Consider the following 22,192-nt stretch of genomic DNA (forward strand, 5'->3'; position numbering starts at 1 on the left):
CCCAAATTGACCTATATAGTATAAGAATGCTCTATATTTATAACGGATATTTAAATGAACATTTGCTAACTTTGCACCCTTTCACTACAAAGAGATATATTTTGAAGATGTTCGGGAATATGGTTAAACATATAGTTTTCTTAGTTCCTAGTGAATTATTCCTGTCACCAAATAAACTTGGAATATGCAAATAATACTTTTAAAATAAATTTTGAACTAAATAAATAGAAAATTAACATTGGTCAAGGGCCTACTTTATACTAGATTGTAATTTGGGATTTTAAAAATATCTCATTGAAGAAATTAAACATTTTCATGAAGAAACTAAAGTTTAGTGAGTGAACACCACTCCAGGACAACACAGTGGATAAACCAAACTCCTGACAGTCAACCTCAGGGCCTGTCTGGATCCAAAGCCTGTGCTCTTTCCACTAAGACACAGGAAAAGAGAAGAATGAGTAGCTCTATGATGATTTACAAACAAAATTGCATTCTCAAAAACACAGCATGCACATGACTCCTCAGGTGGTGGCATGGAGATAGACAGGCCTCTCCACTGGGAACCCATGGACTGAGGCCAGCCTTGATTCTGCCACAGCCTTCCCTTGGGGCTTTGGGAGAGTTCCTTCTTTTTTCTGCTTGGGATGTTCGAATGACCAAATAGGACAGTGTACATGACCCTGATGGTCCTCATAACCCTATATGTTTACGTGACCTTTATGACTTTTCTCTTTTTAAAATAAAATATAACTATAATTCTCATTAGCCCTTATCCTCTGCTCCAGGCAATTAACTGTCAGTCTGAGAGCTTACAATGTAATTGTTCTCCCAGTGTTGCATATGGTGTTGTTACATATACTTTATAAACTACAGCTTTTTTGTTTATTTTTTATTTAAGTGTTTTTAAGAAGTGTTTATCTGTAGAGTATATTCATGTTCACATACTGCTCCTGTGTTCAAATCACGGAGGAAAAAAGCAACAAAGTCCCTTAAGAGGTATTTATGAGGGGACGAAGAATCACTTAAGAATATCCTGATGAAGCAATAAAAATTACTTTATTAAATCTCAGCACATGAGCATTTTTTTTTAGTATTCCATGTGTCAAAATGGGCAGGCATAAAGTAGTTCTGTATACTGAAGGGTGAGAGTTACCTGGTGCAAAAACCCTTGTGCAATTGCTGAGTTACAAGCTAAACTAGCCACATTTTTCATAGGGTGCTATTTTTACTCTATAACAACAGATAAGCTATTAACACTTGGGTGTGTGACATAATTTCAAGGAAAACAACTAACAGTATTTACTGCAAATGATAAAATTCAAGTTTCATACAAAAATCAGAATTTTGGAAAACATTTCTGCTACTATAAACTTGACCACTACCAATACTTAAAGATTTTGCAGGAGATGAGATGGGAGGTGATATTAATGAATGTGATTTTTAAATATTATATTGTGAATATGTTAACACTGAAAAATCTTCATAACTTAGTAAACAAATATTTCTCAAGTGTCCAATACATGCTGATTCAAAATCACATGTGGATAAAAGATCTATTCAAAATGTAAGATAAAAATCAGTGAACTTTAACGTAACAAAATGGTTTCAAATCCCACATCACAAGTAACCTTTAGGAAATTTCTACTTGTTGAGTTTTGATGTAATATCAAAGGATATTCACAATTATCTGAAAAAATCACTAATATATTCTTCCCCTCCAACTACAAATCTAGATGAGCCTGGATTTTCTTCACACACTTCAACTAAATATACTGCAACAAACTGAATGCTGAGAGATATGAGAATCTACTTGTCTTCTATTAAGTCACACATGAAAAGATTTGCAAAAATATAAAACAATTCCACTCTTACTAAATTTTTTGTTTTGGAAAATAGTTATTTTTCAGGAAAAAAATGCTCCTTATGTTAACATTAATTGGGTTATTGTTGTTAGTTCTGAGTGATCTACTAGTTTACATTTTTTGTTTTAATTCTAATATGGTAAATATGAATAGATACAAACTACATCAACAAAAGATCTTTAGGGGACCTCAATTTGGAGAAAGTAGTCTTGTGAGAAAAAAGTTTGAGAACTGCTGTAATTGAGGTTTCTTTCTAATACACATAAAAAAAGATACTGAAGAAAGATTTCTAACTAGAAAAACTATCTTATTACCTATATGTTTTCCTATTTTTTAAAAAATGGTGGAATATCCATTTGCCTACCAGAATGCAAATGCCACATATGCATAAATAGATATGTCTGTTCTCCATTATTTCCCCAATGACACATAATCTTTAAATAATAAATGTCTTTATGAATGAAAAGTAGAGAAATGTAATTCTTAGTTTAACATATATATAATATGTATACATGTACATAGCTACATTCCTTAAATATTATCAAACATGATGATTTGTCTGAAGAATCAAAACTCCAAACTCAAGAGATGAAGTATTTTTCTTTCAAAAAGCACTGACCTAAAGAGGGATTAAAAAACAATAAAATTTAACTTAATTTTGTTTCTGAAACTGTGTTTCTTTTCATTCTCTAAATTAATGACCAGGTTCACAAGAGTCTACTTAATAAATACAACAAATTAAAATACCAGGAGAAAAGAGGAGGAGCTAAGAAAACGAGGAAAAGGAAACAGAAAAAAACAGGGTGACAGGAAAAGCAACAGGGAGAAAAAAACAGAGTAAAGGTGAATGAGATTTTACATAAAATCTTTAAAAAAAACAAAAAACCAAAACTTCTGAAACCCCAAAATGACTCTTACTTGCCCAAATAAATTTAGTCTTTAAACAAGTTACCTACTAAGGTGGTGTCTAAGTACCTGGCATTTCTTAAGCTCTCGCTTCAGCTGGAGAAGTGTAATATGCTGTGGTCCTTCTTCCAGGTTTCCAATGCCCCGGTGTCCTCTGAAAAAGGTGACCTCCTGGGTCATGTTAAACCACTCCTGCAGTTTGTGTTGCTGCTTTTCGTTTAGTCTCACAGAATCTTTTAAATCCATCAGGAAGGTAAAGGCTTCCTCTAAACAGTTTTGGTAACCCAGACATTCTCCTTGTAGCTGAGTGACTTGCTCCTCAAGAGAATGGATCTTATTTTTATCAGGAGTCCCCTCCTGATGGATCTGGCTAGTTTGGCTGCTACTAGCCTGCTGGCTTTGCAAAGCTTCTCGAAGCAACTTAATCTCAAATTCCATTTCATCCATACGGTCTGACTCGGGGCTGAAGTTTAAGGTGGGTTTGTTTCTAATGTTGCGTGCTCTGTTGGCATATTTGAGAGAATTTAAGGACTCGTCAAAATCCGAGGACGATGGGCTGACACAAGTGATCATGACGGTCTTGGCACTGCCTCCCAGGGAGTCTTTCAGAAGCCGGGTAATTTTAGCATCCCTGTATGGAATATGTGAACTCTTCTTGCGTGGATCCCCAAGAGCGCTTATTACATTTCCTAGAGCCAGCAACCCACTGTTGATCTGAATGGATTCTTTGAAACGTTCGCCAGTATTCCCCGTTTTGGTTACTCTTTCTGATCCAGCCAAATCCACAAAGTGGAACTTTGAGACAATATGCCGGTGGGAATGCCATGATCCATCTTCAGCTGCCTTTCTATTTTTGTCCACTTGACAAAGGCTGATGGTGAAAATCGCGTGTGATCTACTGGAGTGCTCGTTCATTTGGGTCGTACCCGTATGCCTGGCTGCATTCCCCATCTCCAGGAGACTCATCACTTCATCTGCACTCTCCACCTGGCATTCCTTGGCCCCAACAATCACTTAAAATAGCAACAGCAAGTTTGTAAAACAAGTTTTAATCAAAATACAGTAGAGTTAAGTTAACCACACAACAATTTTCATTTGCTAAGCTGCCCAGCTAAGACAGGCCCTTAGGAAAAAAAATCAGTATCTGTATTTAAAATGGATAACCAACAAGGACCTACTGTATATAGCACATGGAACTCTAATCAATTTATATGGCAGCCTGGATGGGATCCAGGGGAGAATATAGATACATGTACATGCATGGCTGAGTTCCTTCCTTGTTCACCTAAAACTATCACAACATTGTTTATTAATCAGTTATACTCCAATACAAAGCTTTTGTAAAAAAAAAATCAATAGCATTAAAAGAAAAAAGTAACATCAGCAACATCATTAAATAATTTTAGATAATCTTCTAACAGGATTATTTTAATAGATGGCATTCATTTTGATGTTTAAATTCTAAAAGATGTAATATATGCGTGTATGTTTTAAACAATTTGGGGTTTTTTTTTGGAATCACACTCAATTCTTTAAGATGGCTAACAAAAGAAAAATTCTTTATTCCAGTATTTTGACTTGTAGAGTGTAACATACTGATTAAAAAATTATAGATTAATTATCTTTATAACTCAAAAGAATTAATCAGTAGGAAATTAATGGAAAGAAATTAGCCTCTTTTGATTTTCTTTAATATTCAAGCCATCCTAAGGTTTAAGGTTTTTAGAACATAACCAGTGATAAATGAAAATTTCAGTATAAATAAAGCTGGTTATTCAATCTAAAAAACAGGTTTCCCCTATGTAACATCTGAGTGCAAGGCAATTCAAAAAAAGCAAAAAAGCTTCTATTTCAATGGCAGAAGAGAACCCAAAAAAACTGAAGCTTACAAATATTTCAAAAAGGAGTAGGTAGATTTGGGATTTGAATCACAGCAATAAATCTGGGCTCAAGTTACAGCACCACGCTTCCTCTTTAATCAGATCCTAACATGTCACTCTTTCTTGAAACAATATTCAACTTTTTGCCTTGTTTTCAACATGATGACTCTTAACAGCCCAGTTCATTTAAATTTCTAAAGTACCTGTACTACAACAGGGAGTGCTAAACTATGGTGATTATAAAATATGACAATGTAAACATAAATCATAGCATGACTTTTATAAAAGTTTTTTAATGTTAGGCTATAGCTTGGCACTAACTATGGTCCTCAAACCCAGCTGAAAATCACCTAGGACTTTTATAAAAGTCCAACACCCATGCCCTATCCTAGACTACTTCATCAGAATTTGTGAAAAGTGGGGCCCAAAAATCAGTATTTCTTAAAAAACTCCCAAGGTGGGATGTCCCTGGTGGTCCAGCGGCTAAGACTCTGCATTTCCAATGCAAGGGGTCCAGGTTCAATCCCTGGGCAGGGAACTAGATCCCACATGTCACCCTTGCACCATGGCTAGAGAAGATTGCACGCTGCAACGAAGACCCAGCACTGTCCAAAGAAATAAAAATGCTTTAAAGGAAAGAAAACTTCCAAGGTGATGCTAATTGTGCAGCATCCAGGCTGGATACCAACTACCACTTGACAAAGAGAACTCTATACACATGTCAAACAAATGCATCTGGGTTGTGAGTGGGACATTTTACAAGGTAAGCAGCAATCTGTCTTAAGACGTACATTCTACCAAAATTTTTACAGGATTGCTATCAGTTATGAAGTATTTTGATCATTAAGCTTATCAGGAGTGACAGTGTACGCTTCTGTACTCTCTCTTTTACAACAAACATGTACTATTTTTGTACTTTTGTATTGTAACTTTTAATAAAAGATAAAAACATTCAATAATTACATTTTATAAGATTCAGAAGCTCAAAACATCAGTCTGAATTTTGTTCAGAAAAGATAAACTATATGAAATTATCTAATAAGGCCACAAAGTACCATGTATGTTTTCTTTCTAAAATACAAAACAAAAACCAATTCCTTCACTCAGGAATGCCAGGGCTGCAAAGACAGGGCCTACAAAGAGGCAAGCTTTACTGCCCCCTGCAGGCTACTAAAGGCGCTAACCATCTTATTTTCCTAACTACTAGGAAATCCCTCAGTCACAGTCATCCCTCTGGCTTGATCCTTTATCTCCAGCAAGATTCTACTCAATGTGTTTTCTAGCAGAAGACATGCAGTAACAGTCACTGTTACTAATAATCAGGAAAATCCGAAACCTAAATGTCCAACACCAGACTGTTAATCAAATAGATTATATATTCAGAAGATAAAATTACCACATAAAGTCATAAATTTGAAAAATATTTAATGATATGAAAATTCTTACAATATAAATATTTAGTAAAAATAAGATATAATATGATATGTGTAGTTGCAAGTGTAATTTTTTAAAATCAGAGAAAGAAATCTGGAAGAAAACACACCAAAATTGAGTTCTGAACTTTAACTTTCTTCCTTATACTTTACTATGCTTTCTAAATGTTTTGTGTTGAACATATTACCTTTTAAAACAAAAAAGTGGAAAGTGTTATTCTTTAACATACTTGTATTTCGACCTTCCCATTCTCACCTTCTCCTATTTCCAAACAAACAGACATTTAATGATATTAACAGGCTGACAGCACAGAAAGTCAGACCTTGAGAAGCACAACAAAGGACAGACAAATGTCAGTATGAAGAAGCAAACACAAAAACTCTAAATTAATTTTTTTTTCAAAAAGAGGAAGCAATAGGTGTGCTGGGACAAAAATCAGAAAGGCAGAAAGGACAGTTCTGGATCAACTTGGATGAACACAAAAGGGAGACGCCATCCCCAATCTCAGGGTAACTCTGCGAGAAGGGAAAAAAAAACAAAACTAATTTAGCCTATGTCATAATCTTTCTTAAGGTCAGACCAGGAGGGGGCGGGTTATTGGAAATAAATACAGTTGATCCTTGAGCAACACGGCTTTGAGCTGTGCAGGTCCACTTATGAGTGGCTTTTTCTTCAATAGTAACATACTACAGGACTACAGGATCTGAGGTTGGTTGAATCCGCTGATGCGGTACCATGGATACAGAAGCGGACTGTAAGTTATACTTGGATTTCTGACTGCATAGGGGGTCAACACCCCTAACTGCCAACCCCCTCCACTTTGTTCAAGGGTCACCTGTATTTTGAATTATAACTTATAACTTCATCATACCAAGTGGTCTGAACTTCTGCTTTTCACCTAGGTGAATTAGCTGCTACTGGTAATCAGTAAGTTACTCCATTTAAAAGTAAAAACAAATGCATTTTGTTTCAATGTCTATTTTTAAAGAATCCTTGGAAAATGTCCAGAAACTGAACTAGATCATATTCATTTGTTAATGAGGGCTATTAATTAAGTAGGCTACTTCACCTGTGTTTCCCTTTTCATCTTCTCGGATGTGAAGATCTTTCACTGATGTCTCCAATTCTAGAAGATCTCTTAGGTCTTCCTTGTATACTTCTATATAAGACACTTTTATATTAAAGTCAATGCTAGGCTTTTCAGAGATGTTTTGAAATATTTCTTGGATAGCACGAGGAATGATACCTTTTTGACCCTCCACAACTGAAGCTGAAAATTTAGAAAAAGAAAGCCCATCTGAAACTTAAGATATAAGAAAAGCTATAAGCAATAAATTTACAATCAGGGAGCTCGATCTAGAGCTCTGTGACAACCTAGAGGGGTGGGAATAGGGAGGGGAGAGTGGGAGGGAAATTCAAGAGGGAAGGGACATATGAATACTTATGGCTGATCCACACTGCTCTGTGGCAGAAACCAACACAACACTGTAAAGCAATTATCCTCCCATTCAAAATAAATTTTTAGAAATAAAAAAAAATTACTACCATCAATAAATGTATTTTCTCAAATTTCTATTATAAATTTTTAAAAACCGTAACTATAAAATTCAGAAGCAACAGTTTTCACATGCGTGCACTTACTCAAACTTCAATCATGCATTCATTAAATATTTATATGGTACCTACTATGTGCCAGGCAGTATTCTAGGACCCCAGGAACCATCAGTGAACAAATCAGGGAAAAGATCCCTGCCCTTATGGAATTGTACTAGGAGAGACAGACAACAGCAAAAGAAGAATAAATGAATTATATCGTATATTAAAAGGCATTAGGTATGCCTGGAGAAAAAAATACGGCAAGGTAAGGGGGACTGGAAGAGTAAGGGTATTTGGGTGGAAGGCGATTGCAACTTTAAACTGGAAAGTCATAATGTGGGCATCACAGAAAAGCTGACATTTGAGGAGAAACTTGAATGGCTGGCAGAGGAGCCATGTATGTATCTGAGTGTCCCAGACAGAACAGCAAGTGTGAATGTGCTAAAACAGTGTGATCCAGAAACAAGGAAGCCAGTGTAGCCGGAGCAGAGGGCGCAAGGGGAGAGAGGCAGGGTACGCGGTCAGAGAGGTGACAGGAATCAGAGCGTGTAGGTGTCTGCGGACCACGACAGACTTTAGGTCGTATTCTGAGGGGGATGAGTCACTGCAGCAGAGCAGTAAGTTGGAATTTAAGAGACCACTCTATCTGCTGGGTTTTACATTGATCATAGGAGGGCACGGGTGGAAGTGGGAGACCACTTAGACCAGTGCACTCACCCAGGAATCTAGAGAGTTCAAGGGAGAGGAGGGCCTGATGGTGACGCAAAGTTGGCAGCAGAGAAAGATGACAGGTGACCAGAGTCCAGATTGGTGTTGAGGGGGGAGCCGTTAAGATTCCCTGACAGACTGGATGCAGACTGTGAGAGAGTGATGAGTCAAGGACAACTCCAAGGTTTTGTCTTGAGCGAGTGAAGCGGTCATCAACTGAGAAGGGGAAGAGTGTGTGTTGAGTTAGTTTAAGGGAAAAATGGCAGAAGTTCATTTTTTTATTTATTAAGTGTGAGATATCTATTAGGGATACAACTAAGAAGGGTGCAGTTGGATATATGAGATCACAGTTCAAGACAGTAGTCTGGACTGGAGGTTAAAAACTGGAAGTCAGGTAGCTACATATAGATGGTATTTAATATCATGGGGCTGGATGAGATCAAGAGGAAAAGCAGAGAAGTCAGAAGAGAAGAGCACCAAAGACTGAGCTCTGGGCATTTAACCATTTGTGGGTTCACTTAAGAGGAACTACTAGCAAGAGAGTAGGAGGAAAACTATGAATGTGGTGACCCGAAATCCAAGTGGAGAGTATGTAGCAAGTTTGCTGAAAGGCCAGTTTGACTGGAATGACCAACGAATTTAATAAAGTAAAGGTCATCTGTGATATCTAGACAACTGCCGTGTCAGATGGAGAGAACTGACACCATGAGTCACAGATGAATGACACTTTCAAAGTTCTTCTGCAAAGAGGAGCAGAGAAGTGGGATGGTGGATGGCAGGTGGAGTGGGTAGAGAAGAGGGGAGGTGGGCAATGCTATTAACTATTTTAAGATACAGTAAAGACTGAATTACCCAGCATTCTCTCAATTATTAACACTAAAATACTATTAAAATCACACTGTTGTAACTGATGAAAGACTGTGTTCACAATGATCTGATCACTGTGATTATTCACTGTTAAAATACCATGTGAGCAAAGATTTTCAAAATTGATTATGCCCCATTTCCTCAAGGTGGGCAAATTGGTCCTCTAAAACACAATGAGAATGTAAACTCCGACAGCTTTTTTGGAGAACCATTAGTATCAACAGTATCAAAAGTTGAAACCATAATCACTCTCTGACTCAGAGATAGTTCTACAGAAATACATGCACATACAATCAAACGTGTTATATAAGGATCAGCAAAGATGTCTTGTTTCTGCTTTATTGACTATGCCAAAGCCTTTGAATGTGTGGATCACAATAAACTGTGGAAAATTCTTAATGAGATAGGAATACCAGACCACCTGAACTGCCTCTTGAGAAAGCTGTATGCGGTTAGGAAGCAACAGTTAGAACTGGACATGGAACAACAGACTGGTTCCAAATAGGAAAAGGAGTACGTCAAGGCTGTATATTGTCACCCTGCTTATTTAACTTATATGCAGAGTACATCATGAGAAATGCTGGGCTGGATGAAGCACAAGCTGGAATCAAGATTGCTGGGAGAAGTATCAGTAACATCAGATATGCAGATGACACCACCCTTAAGGCAGAAAATGAAGAACAACTAAAGAACTTCTTGATAAAAGTGAAAGAGGAGAGTGAGAAAGTTGGCTTAAAGCTCAACATTCAGAAAACTAAGATCATGGCATCCAGTCCCATCACTTCACAGCAAATAGATGGGGAAACAGTGGAAACAGTGGCTGACTTTATTTTTCTGGGCAACAAAATCACTGCAGATGGTGATTGCAGCCATGAAATTCAAAGACGCTTAACTTACTCCTTGGAGGGAAAGTTATGACCAACCTAGATAGCATATTAAAAAGCAGAGACATTATGTTGCCAACAAAGGTCCACCTCGTCAAGGCTATGGTTTTTCCAGTAGTCATGTATGGATGTGAGAGTTGGACTATAAAGAAAGCTGAACGCTGAAGAATTGAAGCTTTTGAATTATGGTATTGAAGACTCTTGAGAGTCCCTTGGACTGCAAGGAGATCCAACCAGCCCATCCTAAAGGAGATCAGTCCTGGGTGTTCATTGGAAGGACTGATGTTGAAGCTGAAACTTCAATACTTTTTGGCCACCTGATACGAAGAGCTGACTCATTTGAGAAGACCCTGATGCTGGGAAAGATTGAGGGCAGGAGGAGAAGGGAATGACCTAGGATGAGATGGTTGGATGGCATCACCAACTCAATGGACATGAGTTTGGGTAGACTCCGGGAGATAGTGACGGACAGGGAGGCCTGATGTGCTGCAGTTCATGGGGTCACAAAGAGTCAGACACGACTGAGCAACTGAACTGAACTGAAAGATGTCTTGTAATTGAGAAAAAATTCCAAACACTAACAAATTCATTAGCAGCAGAATGGTTAACAATGGTATACCACGCATCTATTTTTAAACAGATGTCTAAGATCCATAAAGTAAAAAAAGAAACTGCAGAGCAAATTTCACTTGGATAAAAGAAAACATACATACATATCTATGTGAAGGGTACTTCTGAAAAAATTCACAAAAAATGGTTACCTCTGGGGAGTTAGGACAGGGAGAGAAAAGAGAGGAAAACTTTCATAGTTGTAATACTTGAATTTTTACCTTCGGAAATACATATATAGTCTAAAAATTTTAAATACAGATTACAAAAATAAACTAAATACACTCCATAGAATTGGAAAAAGCACAAAACAAAAATGCTTACAGTCAAATGACAAGACAACAACAACAAAAACCTAAATGATACTTATGTAACAGTTTAAGGCAAAAATAAAAGACTTAATAAGGAAACACTGAAAGCCCCAGGAATGCAACAGGCATAACTGGTACCAATGAAGTTCAAGACAGACAGAGGCAGCAGCAACTGAACCCAGGTTAGGTCGCTTATCCCACAGCCCTGTGCACTAAAACATCTCTCTTTAGACTTTATTATAATGCAGGTGGACTGTTTATTACTGTATTCCAAATCAATGGACTGCAACTCATTTATGTTAGCAAGAACCCTTTAAAAAAATATTGGTGTCATATTTCTTGACACTTAGCCAAAAAGCTCATTTTGAAAAGAGCGTGAGTTTTTTTCCCCTGGTGGTTCAGAATCCACCTGCAATGCGGGAGACCTGGCTTCGATCCCTGGGTTGGGAAGATCCCCTGGAGCAGGCAACCCACTCCGGTATTCTTGCCTGGAGAATTCCATGGACAGAGAAGCCTGGTGGGCTACAGCCCATGGGGTCACACACGACTGAGGAACTAACACCTTCATTCTAATGGAAAGTACATTCCAAGCTACAAAAAAAATGGCTTACAAATGAACCTTAAAAACAACTTGCTTCCAAGTTGAATATTATCAATGTTCAGATTTTAGGCAACAGACGTCCTGAAAACCTGAGCCTTATTAACCTGGACAGTCATTCACTTAATTCAAGATGCAAGACAGGGGAACTCCCTGGTGGTTCAGTGGTTAGGACAGCGCTTTCACTGCCCAGGGCACCACCAAAAAACCCCGAAAAAGATGCAAGATCACCATCGTGTGGCAAGTGAAGGAAGCTGCAGGTCTTTCCAGCACAAGAAAGTGAAAATTCCTTCTAGAGAGCTTCCAGGAACTAGCCAATAGCACTATCTATAAACTTCAGCATTATATATGCATTCTAGCTTAGCCAAAATATGAGGCTGATCAGAAATAGCTCATTCATTTCCCATTTCAATAGATAACAAAGCACGGCAATTCAAAAGATGTATCAAAAAGCTGAATTACAAATAATACTTATAAATAAAGCTTCAAAATGTACTCTGGTAACCGAAAGATCACATGTGCAACGTCACACTTATACTCCTGAAACAGACTATTTCAGAATGAAACTATAAAGTTTTATTATACTTCAACAGCCATCATTTAGCTTTTATACACTATTTAAAGAGTATGCAAATGAAAGTTTTTAGACATTATGCTTGGTAAAAGTTGGTAAATTCAAGGTTCCGAAAAGCAGGAAAATGAGTGTGACTTTCAATAAGTATTACACTGAAAAATAACAGATTCTCATTTTGCCACAGTGCCTAACATGGTGCCCTGTGCTGTGCTTAGTTGCTGAGTCGTGTCTGACTCTTTGCAACCCCATTGACTATATAGCCCTCCAGGCTCCTCTGTCCATGGGGAATCTCCAGGCAAGAATACTGGAGTGGGTTGCCATCCCCTCCTCCAGGAGATCTTCCCAACCCAGGGATTGAATCCAGGTCTCCCACATTGCAGGTGGATTCTTTACCATCTGAGCCACCAGGGAAGCCCTAGCCACTGCAAATGCAATCATTTACTGGAGAAAAAAACAACATTATTTGCATGGTCAATAATCAAACAGTAGATGGCTGACCTAGAATTGGTGTTCCACAGGTAGCCTGGGAAATTGAAAATGCTATTTTCACAAATACATCAAGAAATGCAACTTCAAACGTAAGTGTAATTTTTCAACTACCAGATGGTGAGAGAAATATTTTGAATTTATGAGTTCCTGTGACTGGCAAGGATAAAAGCAAATAAATGGCTTTCATATATTGGTAGTGGGTATATACACAGGTACAGCCTTTTTGGAGGATAATTTTTCACTATCTATCCACATTTTAAATGTGCATAGACGTGGCACTAGTGTAAAGAACCGGCCTGCCAATGTAGGAGACGTAAGAGAGGTGGGTTTGATCCCTGGGTTGGGAAGATACCCTGGAAGAGGGCATGGCAACCCACTCTAGTATTCCTGCCTGGAAAATCTCATGGACAGAGGAGCCTGGCAGTCTGCAGTCCATAGGGTCACACAGAATTGGACATGACTGAAGCGACTTAGCATGCTCCCACTCCTCAACAAATTTACTTTTAGGAATCTATTCTACAGAAATACTAGCACATGGATCCAAAGTTAAATGTACCAAGATACACACTGCAACTTTTTTGGGGGGAACCTCAAAGCTTGCGGGATCTAAGTTCCCTGACCAGGGACTGAACCTGGGCCATGGTGGTGAAAACACCAAATCATAACCACTAGACCACCAGGAAACCCCTTGCAACTTTTTATAACAGTAAAAATCAAACCTAATCATTAATACTGTCCCTTAATGCTGGAATGGATGAACTATGATCCATTTAAACTATGGAATATTATATGTGCAGTCAAAAAAAAGGTGAAATTCTATGACCTAAATGGGAAGAAGTGAAATGATATTTTATACTGTTAAATGAAAAAAGAAAGTTAAAGAATTACAGGTATAAAATACCTCAGTAAATAGACAAGTAACAAAAAACAAAAACTACATGTGTGAATACTTGTAATAAGCCTAGACAATGTCTAGAGGACTCTAGACAGCAATGTACACAGCCAACTATTACTTCCTAGGAATGAAGAAGCTTTCATTTGTTCATTTTGATTTCTTAAGCATCATATGCAATTCTTTTTACAATGAACATTAATTTTTTTAACTGGGGCGGGGGGACATCAAAAACTGTTCCTAATGGTGATATTTCTTCTGGAATGAAGTATTTTAGACCAATTAAAATGTTTTAGGACAATAGATAACTTTAACAACTTTTTCCTGTAAGGAATTAAAATTGGATTCATGGCCTTTTAAAAAACAATTTAGCTATATGTCACCAAGCTGTGAAAATTTTATAACTCTTATTAGTATATGGCATATACTGAGTCTTAAAGAAGATAAAACATTTGCCAATCAAAAAAACAAAGCTAAGTCCTCAAGAAAACCCACAACTTGTAGTAGAAAAAAACTGAATTATTTATCAAGAGACCCTAAAATAATCTAGTAACTTTAATCTCTTAATTGTATATCACTGTGATCCTAAAAAACGGGAAGGGGTAGGAGATACTGGGCACTTATGACTCTTCCATTTAATCTTGGAATGAGAGCTTCCTTGGACAACACAGCTGCCCTCTAACTCTCCCTACCAATCCCTGCTTATAAAAAGAGATGTTCTTAAAAGTCACTTATTTAGTGTTTGAGAAGTACCAAAGCAATCACACTGAGAATCATTACACATAAACAGAATATTAACAATAATTTTAGACAATGATACATATGCACAACATTCAAAGTTTGTTTTTAGTGGAGGAAAAAAAAAATGAATACAGTAAACGATCTCAGCAGAGAACCTAGCTTTCAGTCTCAGCTCCATCATGAGCCACCTAACTGAACAAGTCCTTCATTGCTCTTTGGCTGCAGCCAAAGAAAGGAAGAGAAACTATTTTCAAGGTTCTTTCCAGCTCTAAAGAAAATCCTATGATCCCACCTTTCCCAACTAGAATTACAAACATGAGAATTTCTATCCAAAAATATTCAGTTATAAAAGTAAAAATCTGCTTATACATGAGGTGATAGATATGTTAACTGGATGGGAGGAATCCTTTCATAATGTATACATTTATCTAATAACAACACTGTACACTTTAAATATTTTACAACTGTATTTGTCAATTATACTTCAATAAAGCTAGAAAAATAAAAATCTGGCTAGAAAATGTTTAAAAAACACTTTACATAATACATTTCTCCTACTGCCTCTAAGTCTTGTACACTTTAAATATTTTACAACTGTATTTGTCAATTACACCTCATTAAAGCTAGAAAAATAAAATTTAAAAAATCTGACTAGAAAATGTTTAAAAACACTTTACATAATATGTTTCTTCTACTGCCTCTAAGTCTTAGTTGCAGGACTCTCAACATTTATAATACTAAAAGATGCAAAATCTGATCATGTTAACTCATTTCTCTCTTATTTTAAACTCTGTTCAAAATGAGAGAGTGTTTCCAGAGGCCAGCGTTGGGAGGTGGGGAAATGGGTGAAGTTGCTCAAAAGGTAAAAACTTTCAGCTATGAGATAATTAAGTTCTGGGGATATAATGTACAGCATGGTGACTATACGTAACAATATGTATTGTATATTTGAAAACTGTTAAGACATTAGAACTTAAAAGTTCACATCACAAGAAAAACATGTAATTACGTGAGTGACTAATGTTAAGCTGTATCATTCTGCAATATATAGATATATCAAATCAGTATGCTAAATACTTTGGACTAACACCGTGTTACAAGTAAATTGTATCTCAAAACTGTGAAAAAATGACAAAGAGCTGAACACTGAATATTGTCTTAAAGGCCTTTTCTCAAGCAAATATAATAATAAATTAAACTGTTTAATGAAACGTCAATATTTAAAAACAAATCTTTCAAAAATGATCTTATGAACACATCTAATTATCCTATTCATTATTTCATTCAATTAATATGTTAAGCACCTACTATGTGTCGGGCACTGTAGTATTTCAACTTCTTTCTACTATCTCAAATAAAAGTCAGAGTAAGAGAACCTTACCAACATGGCCTCCTCCGATGGTGTATGTCTTCCCAGATCCAGTCTGTCCATAGGCAAAAACGGTTGCATTATAGCCCTCAATGAGAGACAACACTAATGGCTTTATACAGGTATTATAAACTTCATCTTGAGTGGAATTTTTGCCAAAAACAAAATCAAAAGTAAAGATTCTATCTTTCCCAATGATAATTTGTTGGGTGTTTGGAATAACTCTCACACAAGCTTGATGATTATGAAGAATTTCCTTGTATAGCAGAGGTCTAATTCTTATAGCAACTTTAACTGGTATTTCTTCCATGGCAGCTTAGATTTTACTAAATAGATTTTCTACTTAATATCCATCATCTAGTGTGAGACACATCCATTTTACGTAAGATCTGGACCCCTGTGTATCAAAATAAAAACAAAATTTAGTTATTGACTCTTCTTTCTTAACAAACTAACCATCTTCTAAAGCAAAGTCAATTAGAGCAGGCTTTATTCCAATATAAGATAGCTACAAAGAGTAAATCTGTCTAGAAAAAGTATACCTATATAATTCATAGATGAAACAATACAATGTCCAGCTTTGCAGCAAAATAATTTAGGGGGTGGGAGCCATGAGTTAGTAAATGATAAAGGAAAGTGATAAGTGAATGGGATTCAATCATGCCATTCTTTCTATAATGGTAATATGTTTTCCAGCTCATTTACCTAAATATTGAATAACTGGGGAGTTAGAAACATACAGCAAGGAAATAACTGGTAATTGTACATATGTACGCAAGTAGTACAAAGCAAACCCTTATATTAGACTTTATAGCTATGTACTGAAAAATAACATCTCCCCTTTGTCACAATGTTAGAAATTAATCCATGAAAACAGTTTAAAGGATTTCTATAAGTCAATGTAAATTTAAAATGAAACTTTTTATTCAAAGATAACCAAAACTAACAGAAAAACTGTTGTTTCATTCATTAATTATGTGGTACTTTTTCTAAAATTCTCTAGTGGGATTAATACACTAAAAATTAAATTGGTAGCTATATCTACAATGAACAACCTGAAAAATAAATTAAGAAAACAATTCCATTTACAATAACATAACAAATAATCAAATGCTCAGGAATATATTTAACAAAAGACATGTAAAACTTACACTCTGAAAACTACAAAATATTGTTGAAACTAAAGAAGATCTAAATAAATGGAAAAACATCTCATGTTCATGGACTGGAAAGCTTAAAATGGCAATATTCCTCAAACTGCTCTCAAGATTAAACAGAACGCCTATCAAAATCCCAGCTGACTTCTTTGTAGAAATTGAAAAACTGATTCTAAAATTCACATGGAAATTCAAGGGACACAGAATAGTGAATACAGTACTGAAAAAGGACAAAGTTGGAGGATATGCTTCCCCAATTTCATAACCAGGCAACAGTAATCAAGACAGTATGGTACAGGCACAAAAACAGAAATATATAACAATAATTGGATAGACTGCTCAGAGATAAACTCACCCACCTATGGTCACCTACTTTCTATGACAAAGAAGGCAAAAACATACAATGGAGAAAGACAGACTCTTCAATAAGGGGTGCCGGGAAGACTGGACATCTAATGTAAAAGAATGAAATTAGAACACTCCCTAACACCAAACACAAAAATAAACTCAAAATGGATTAAAGACCTAAATGTAAGGTCAGACACAATGAAACTCTTAGAGGAAAACATAGGCAGAACACTCTATGACATAAATCACAGTAAGATCTTTTCTGACTCACCTCTGAGAGTAATGAAAATAAAAACAAAAATAAAGAAGTGAGACCTAATTAAACTTAAAAGCTTTTGCACAGCAAAAGAAACCATAAACAAGACGAAAAAACAACCCGCAGAAAGGGAGAAAGTATTTGCAAGTGAAGCAACTGACAAAGGATTAATCTCCAAAACTATACAAACAGCTCCTTCAGCTCAATTAAAAAAAAACACAACACAACCAAAAAATGGGCAGAAGGTCTAAATAAACATTTCTCCAAGGAAGATATACAGATGGCTAAAAAGCACATGAAAAGATGCTAAACATCACTAATTAGGGAAGTGAAAATCCAATGAAAACTACAACAAGGTGTCACCTCACACATTCAGAATGACCATCATCAAAAAATCTACAAACAATAAATGCTGGAGAGGGTGTGAAGAAAAAGAGAATGCTCTTACACTGCTGGTGGGAATGTAAATTGATATGGTCACCATAGACAACAGTATGGAGGTTTCTTAAAAAACTAAAAACAGAAGTACCATATATGATCCAGCAATCCCACTCCTGGGCATACACTTGGACAAAACCATAATTCAAAACGATGTATGTACCCCAATGTTCACTGCAGCACTATTTACAACAGCCAGGATATGGAAGCAATCTAAATGTTCATCAACAGAGGAATGGATGAAGAAGATATGGTACATACAAAATACAATGGAATATTACCCAGACGTAAAAAGGAACAAAATTGGGACATTTCCATAGACGTGTATAGACCTAGAGACCTACAGAGTGAAGCAAGTCAGAAAAATAAATATCATATATTAATACATATATGTGGAATGTGAAAAAATTGGTACAGACGATCTTATTTACAAAGCAGAAATAGAGACACAGACAGAGAGAACAACATATAGGTCCCAGTGGGAAGAGGGGTGTATGGGACGAACTGGGAGACTGAGATTGTGATTCACATATATACACTAATGAAACGATGTCTAAAATAGACAATTAATGAGACCCTGCTGTACAGCACAAGGAACTCTACTCAATGACTTGTGGTGACCAAAATGGAAAGGAAAGCTGAGAAAGACAGGATATACGGCTTCCTTGATGGCTCAGCGGTAAAAAATCTGCCTGTAATGCAGGAGATGCGGGTTCTATTCCTGAGTTGAGAAGATCGCCTGGAGAAGGCAATGGCAACCCACTCCAGTATTCACACCTAGGAAATCCCATGGCAGAGGAGTCTGGCAGGCTACAGTCCACTGGGTCACAAAAGGGCCGGACACAACTTGGTGACTAAACAACAAAACAGCTGATTCATTTTGCTGTTTTAGAAACTAATACAACACGGCAAAGCAAGTATGAACCACAAAAGTCTTAAAAGGAAACACAAGGGTAACTCTTTGTAACCTCGAATTTAGCAATGGATTCTCATTTACATCACCAAAAGCAAAAGCAATGGCAATAAGCGGTGAAAGGAAAAGTACATAAAACGAACTCAATCAAATTGACAGTTTGTACCCCAAAGGATACTACCAAGAAAACGAAAAGATAGCAGCGCTATTCACAACAATCAAGACATGGAAACAACCCAAATGATCATCAACAGTTGGATAAAGAAGACATGGTATGTATAGACAATGGAATACTACTCAGCCATAGAAAAGGAAAATAATGCTGTTTGTAGCAACATAGATGGACCTAGAGATTATCATACAAAATGAAGTTAGAAAAATACAAGTACATATGACATCACTTGTATGTGGAATCTAAAGTATGACACAAATTAACTCATCTACAAAACAGATAAAGACTCATAGACATAGAGAACAGATCTGCAATTGATCTGCATAGACATAGAGAACAGATCTGCAATCAAGGTGGAGAGAGGAGAGGGAAGAACAGAGTGGGGGTTAGTAGATGCAAACTATTATATACAGAACGGATAAAAACAAGGTCCTACTGTATAGCACTGGGACTATATTCAATATCCTGTGATAAATCAATCATAAAGGAAAAGAATGTGTATATATATATATATATATATATCTCTGAATCACTTTACTACACAGCAGAAATTAACATAACATGGTAAATCAACTATACTCCAATAAAAATTTTAAAAAGGGTTAGGGACAGGCGCCTCTGTCCATGAGATTCTCCAGGCAAGAATACTGGAGTGGGTTGCCATGCCCTCCTCCAGTGGGAACAGGCTGGCGGTACCTCAAAATGTTAAATACACAGTTATCACTTTACCCAGCAATGCTACTCTCAAATATATTTTCCAAAGAAATAAAAACATATGTTGACATAAAAAGTTGTAAATGAATGTTCACAGTCTTGTTAGTATAAAAGTTAAAAGAAAAAGGAAGTAATAAGTAATCTATGTTTAAATGCAGATGAAAAGTAATCAGTTTGGGGTGGGGCTGAGCCCTATGGAGAAGGGCTCTCTAGTAACCGAGCAGACTAATGGGCTAAAATAATATTTTCAGCACTACATGCAGTGAAAATGTTAATTAAGGCATATTTAGTATTCACTAGCCTTTAAAAAGAACTCTGCAGCAGTACTGTGCATTTATAATTTGGGGAGTGGACAGTCTGAAAAGGATCACAGTAACAAAAAAAACATTTACATCACGGTACTAACAGCCCAATGAGAGTTAAAAAAATATCAGCTCCCCTGGGCTGTAAAATCCCAAAACAGAGTCAACAAACAATCTTTAACGGCCAAACAGATGCACTTAACCTTGGCAGTTTTAATCATTCTAGTGAAATTCAGCACTGAAAAAACAAATACTCATAAATATGGGGAATCTTTTCTTGGATAATAAAGGACTATACACCATTTGGTATTGGAAACTTTTCCAAAGAAACTACAGGGATGTAGTATGATTTAGTTCTTCCAAATGTCTCTGAACACCTATATTAGGAGTTTTTACCACACAGATTAGTTTTTTTAATACCATCACATTAAAACAAAACAGTCTTATGTTAAGCTAAACCTAACTACTTCCAGTAAAATTGCTAATAAAAGGTACAAGTATTAAAAAAAAAAAAAAAAAGGTACAAGTATAATTGAGATGTTTTCACTTTATTGATTTTTTAAATAGGAGTATCTATAAACAATATGAATACAAAGGCAACAAAAATCCACCTACTCTAATCACTAAAAACCAATAAGGGCCCATAAACATATAGCTAGCAAAAAAAAAAAAAAATCAGTATAAAAGAATTTATTTTTCTTTTTTAAAAAATTCATAGTACTTATACTTCTTTAGATACTGATCAAATACAGCCATCAGAAGCATATATATTATCTCACCAATAAATCTGAAGAAAGGTAAAATATGACTGGCTGGTGATATTTACGCACACTCAATGGAGTTTTGAAATCTGAGCAAAGGAAGGAGAAATGTTTGATTATTGATGCCGTTACTGATTAGAAAGGTGTCTCCAAATACCGTAGTCATCTTGTGCCTCTGGCTTTTCAATAGTAGTTATTATCTAAAAATTGTAGTTTGTAAGTAATAAATATTTTCGTAAGAAACTTTCTGGCAAATGAGTAGTGAGTCTCATAAGGATCTCAGAAAAGGCCCCAAATGCATTAAGAACTAGACGAAGAAGACAGGAAGCAAACATGGGGAAACAACGAAGCTTTCCAAACGGGAGGGGGCGAGGTTTTATTTTTAAAAGGTTTAAAAGAAAGAATCTGGGCACCCTTACTCTCTCAATTATCTCCGGCTGTAAGGGAGAGGGCTTTCAGACTTCTGCAGAGCTTAGAATGCAGCAAAGTTCCAACATCCGCAATGGAAAAAGGAGGCCTGTGGGGACAAAACGAAAGCCCCAAGGAGGGTGGGCCTTTCCCGTCCCTCTTCAGATCCCACAGCTCAAGTATGAACACAAGATAATACACAAGATCCGACTTCGTGCGGCTAGGTCCGGGGTTCCCGTGCGTCCCTATTCCTCAAGCCCCTCTATCTCATGGGGCGTCCAACTTCCCCGGCCACTCGCCGGGGGACCCCAGCAACGACCTCAGGCCCCCTCGGGCGCCCTCCTCCGTCTTGCTGACGCCACAACCGCCCACCCCGCCAGCCAAGCCTCGACGGGTCCCAGTCCCCCGGCCCGCACCCTCTCCTCCCAACGGCCGGCCGAGGACGCCGGCGCAGAGGAGGCGCTGTCGCCGCACCAGACCCGGACCTCCCGCCCGGCCCGGACCGCCTGCCACTCACAGACCGGTTCGAGAAAGCCCGTCTCAGGCGGCCAGCGCAGCGTAGGATTTCTCGGCTTCACTTCGCTCCGCCGCGCCGCCGCTACCGCCGCCGCCCGCGCCTTTTGTTGTTATGAGTTCTCCCGGCAACCGGCGGAGCTCGTGCTGACGTGCCCCGGCCCGTCAGGGCGTCCGGCGGCTCCCGGGCCCCGCCCCTGTCTGCCAAGCCCCGCCCCTGGACCCGCCCCGTGAGGGAGGAGCCAAGAACCGGTCGCCTCCCAGATTCCCTCCAAATTAAAACCCAGGGACCCCTCTCACAGTGCTCAGCAGAAGTAACCCTCCAAGAGTTTGTAAAGTGATTATGAGAAAGATTCACATTGCTTTCAGTATTTTAGCTACCAATTCTATTTATTTTTATTGAAGGTACGGTCATAAAAGGAACCATTTTAAGGTGTACAATTCAATGGCATTTTAGACATTCACAGTGTTGTGCAACCATCACCTCTAT

General features: G+C 37.3%; 1 protein-coding gene and 1 non-coding gene across 11 annotated transcripts in view; one reads left to right on the forward strand and one right to left on the reverse strand.

The window, feature by feature from the left end:
- The window catches only part of KIF27 (kinesin family member 27), an 81,981-nt gene extending 60,104 nt beyond the window's left edge, over nt 1–21,877 (reverse strand). For 4 of the 10 annotated variants that reach the window (XM_043452921.1, XM_043452917.1, XM_043452924.1 and 1 more), the window contains exons 1-5: nt 21,707–21,877; nt 21,201–21,298; nt 15,733–16,117; nt 7,152–7,352; nt 2,838–3,781 (exon numbers count right to left, since the gene is read on the reverse strand). In XM_043452921.1, coding sequence (XP_043308856.1) covers nt 2,838–3,781; nt 7,152–7,352; nt 15,733–16,030 — 1,443 coding nt within the window. In that variant the 5' untranslated portion in view covers nt 16,031–16,117; nt 21,201–21,298; nt 21,707–21,877. Of the gene's footprint in view, nt 1–2,837; nt 3,782–7,151; nt 7,353–7,768; nt 7,851–15,732; nt 16,118–21,200; nt 21,299–21,706 lie in introns of those variants that run through there. The other 6 variants (XM_043452927.1, XM_043452918.1, XM_043452925.1 and 3 more) reach the window with 6 other exon arrangements.
- Nucleotides 5,114–5,186, forward strand: TRNAG-UCC. The gene has a single exon. It is a non-coding gene; the product is annotated as a tRNA-Gly (tRNA).
- Nucleotides 21,878–22,192: the final 315 nt, after the last annotated feature.

The sequence above is a fragment of the Cervus canadensis genome, chromosome 30 (assembly GCF_019320065.1).
Source record: "Cervus canadensis isolate Bull #8, Minnesota chromosome 30, ASM1932006v1, whole genome shotgun sequence".
Classification (NCBI taxonomy): Eukaryota; Metazoa; Chordata; class Mammalia; order Artiodactyla; family Cervidae; genus Cervus; species Cervus canadensis.